At 40.9% G+C, this 3,602-nt stretch overlaps 1 protein-coding gene across 1 annotated transcript; it reads left to right on the forward strand.

Annotated features, from left to right (window-relative positions):
- The first annotated feature begins 1,869 nt into the window (after positions 1-1,869).
- Positions 1,870-2,842, forward strand: LOC105309914 (olfactory receptor 4C6-like). The gene is given in 3 exon segments (XM_011386119.1): positions 1,870-2,155; positions 2,158-2,570; positions 2,573-2,842. Coding segments are annotated over 3 exon segments (969 nt in total).
- Positions 2,843-3,602: the final 760 nt, after the last annotated feature.

The following is a 3,602-nucleotide window of genomic DNA, read 5'->3' on the forward strand; positions in this document are numbered from 1 at the left end:
GATTTGCTGAGCATCCCGCCAGCTGTGTAGTTTAGTAAGAGGGCCAATACTAAGAGTGGATCTTTGGGTAATTTTGGGTAAAGGAGTCTTAGAGAACATGTAGTTTACATCCTTAATTAAAAGCAATGGTCTCTAATATATTCCCACCAAGTGACAGATAGCCTCCGCTTAAGTATCATTAGGAGAAGTTTGCCGTTGAAGCAGTTCTTCTACATTACCATTTAGCTGCGTTAACAATTATTTGTAGTTAGTCGAGGTCAGGTTCATTTCTTTAGTGGTATAGAGTACCAGTCAAGGATTTGCATTTCAAATGCGATTACCTGGGTTTGTAATCCCCACTCATTTTAGATGAGATGCTTAATGTCTCCCAGCCTCAGTTACCTCATTCTTAAGATAGGATTTGTGATAGTATCCATCTCACGCAATAAGAAAAATAGATGCAATAATACCTTGCTGGTATATAGTGAGTGCAAAATAAATGAGTTGTTTTATTATTTTTATGATTCTGCAGAATCCTTTGTTTCACCTGGAAGCGTTCCTTCCCAAGAAAAAATGGAAAGAATGATTTACACTGGTTTGGGATCGTGCACAGGAATGATGTCAGTTAAGTTGGATATCGGTCTTCCTGGAAGAGATTTGAGGTTTTATTTTCTTTAATTAGCATACCTGGGCAATGATTAGAATCTTGGAAGCTTAGTTACTGATTGTAACTTTTAGTTTCAGAACTGGATTTTATATATTTACATCAAAACATATATGATATATGTAATGAGAATATGCTCTTTATTGTAAAGTTGTCATTGAATTTGTCACTAAATTTTATTGCAGAATTGTTGAATGAAAGACGCTCAGGACACATATATCTATCTCACTGGATTATAATGAAAGTGAAACTATATCATGAAGCAATGTCACTTTCATACCGAGCACTCGTCATTAGGGAAGCAATATAGCTTGTTATTGGTATATATTCTGAAACAGGAAAAGCTGGATTTGAATTTGGTTTTAGTGTTTACTAGTTGTGGGAAATTTGTGTCATTTTTTTTCACTCCTCTGAGCCTTAATATCTAATCTCTAAAATGAAAATATCTCATAGGATATTCCACTACATAGGACACATTGAATATTAGCAACATGTAATAATAATCCAGTTTGAGAAGGAAGAAATGAAGATGGAAAGAATATAACTCTTAGTAACTGGAGAGTCCTTGGGATACATCCTATCTCTCTTGTAAATTCGTCAGCTAGCTCATTCTAGGTGCTCAATAAATGAATAAAGATTTATATGAAATGTTCCAAATTCTTGAGACTTGGGTGTTTCCAGTGATAAATGGTCACCATTCTAGGTCGAGGTTCCCCAAAGCAGAGGCTGAGAGAAGGGCCTGTTTGTAGGTGGTTTATTTGAGAAAGCAGAATGGAGGTAGTGAATGGAGAGAGTGAAATAGGCAAGTTGGCCTGAGATTGTGTTAAGCTGGTTGCTATTTATCCACTGGCTCCTATCTACTAATAGTCCAGGGTTTCCGTAAGGTATGTTAATTTCTTCATATTTTCAGGTGTGTTTATGCACCAGAATGATGAAGCAGGGTCTCCTGAGTGTCTCAAGCAGCAAGTATCAGGACAGAAAGCAAGTGAGACACTGGTGAGAAAAGGTAAGAAAAGGTGGTGTTGGGGGGTCAGTAAGATGGTTATTGTCAGGTTGTAATTGTTAGCAGCCGGCTGCTGTGTCAATGGCTGGAGAAAAAGTAGGTCAAGAGGGTGTGAGATAGAGTGCAAAAAATGCCCAATACACTCAGCGATTACTAACTAAAAGTAATATTCTTTTGTAGATGTTCCAGCTCAGAGCGATGTGCTTACATTGACCCACAGTAAATGGAGAACAGAAACAATGTGACTGAATTCATTCTTTTGGGCATTCCGAAGAATCCAGACCTGCGGAAAATACTCTCTGCGATGTTTCTAATCATGTATGTGTCCACAGTTTTGGGGAACCTACTCATCGTGGTGACCATGGTCACAAGTCGTAGTCTGAGATCACCTATGTATTTTTTCCTTACTTCCTTGTCCCTCATGGATGCCACCTACTCTTCCGTCATCGCCCCCAAGATGATCGTGGACTCCTTCTCTGAGAGCACGACCATCTCCTTCGAAGGCTGTATGACCAGCTCTTTGCAGAGCATTTCTTTGGTGGTGTGGGGATCTTCCTTCTCACCGTGATGGCCTATGACCGCTACGTGGCCATCTGCAAGCCGCTGTACTACATGAGCATCATGAGCCCTCGGGTGTGCTGCTTGCTTCTCGGAGGGGCCTGGGTTGGAGCATGGATGCACACGGCAATACAGCTCCTCTTCATGTATCAAATACCCTTGTGTGGCCCCAATGTCATCGATCACTTTATGTGTGATTTGTTTCCATTGTTGAAACTAGCCTGCACGGACACCCACACCCTGGGGCTCTTAGTCATCCTCAACAGCGGGATGATGTGCACAAGCATCTTCCTTGTCCTCGTTGCCTCCCATGCGGTCATCCTCTGCTCCCTGAAGTCTCGCAGCTCCGAAGGGCGGCGCAAAGCCCTCTCTCCACCTGCATCTCCCACATCGCAGCGGTCATCTTATCCTTCGTGCCATGTATTTTCTTGTACATGAGGCCTGTGGCCACTTACCCCATAGACAAGGCAATGGCTGTGTCCTTTACCATTGTCGCTCCCATGTTAAACCCCTTGATCTACAGCTTGAGGAATCCAGAGGTGAAAAGTGCCATGAGGAAACTGTGGATGAAACAAGGGGCCCTGGGTCATCACTGGCTTACACAAATCTTTAAGAACAAATTTATTAAGATTTGTTAAGAACAAATCTTTCTTTAAGAACAAATTTATTAAGATTTGTTAAGAACAAATCTTTCCTACAAGGACAGTGAGGTCTTACCCTCCCCATTCATTCCAATCCATTGGGCACACAGCAGCCAAGGGCATGTTTTTTTAAGCGTGCAAACTGGGTTAAAGTATCCAGTTGAGTTACTGCCCACCTCTGCTGCTCATTTTGTATTCCATCTTTTTTCTCACAAGGTTCTGGTCACTCTTTTCTGTTAAGCCAGTCTTTTGCATAATTTAAGACTTCCCTACTTTAGGGCTTTTGTTCTTACTCAGCTCACTGCCGGAATACTCCTTCCCATAGAATTTACTTGACTGGTTCTCTCTCATTTTTCGCATTTTCCGATGAACTCCCACCTCCTTAGATAAGTCTTTCCCGATGACTTTCTGTAGTCATTCCCCTTATTTATTTTCTAACTCTTCATCTGCTTATATCCTTGATAACAATGATCACAGGCTATACAAGATTATTTCTTGACTTTTATTTTGTCTGTTCTCCCCACAAAGCTGTAATCCCTGTAAGGGCAGAGGTTCTGTTTGTTTATTCGTGCTGTGGTAGAACTTTGCCAGTCACCTGCTAGGTGCTCAGTAAATATTATTGAATGAATATGTCTAAGAGAGAACTTCTTTGACATTTGTAATTTCATAGATTGGGTAGGAAGTGGGGGAGGGTAAATAAATATAAATACTTTAGGAGTTAGAAATTTCCCAGTTTTCCTGCTGCCAGATGTCTTTT

Source organism: Pteropus vampyrus, unplaced genomic scaffold, assembly GCF_000151845.1.
Source record: "Pteropus vampyrus isolate Shadow unplaced genomic scaffold, Pvam_2.0 Scaffold942, whole genome shotgun sequence".
In the NCBI taxonomy this organism is placed as follows: Eukaryota; Metazoa; Chordata; class Mammalia; order Chiroptera; family Pteropodidae; genus Pteropus; species Pteropus vampyrus.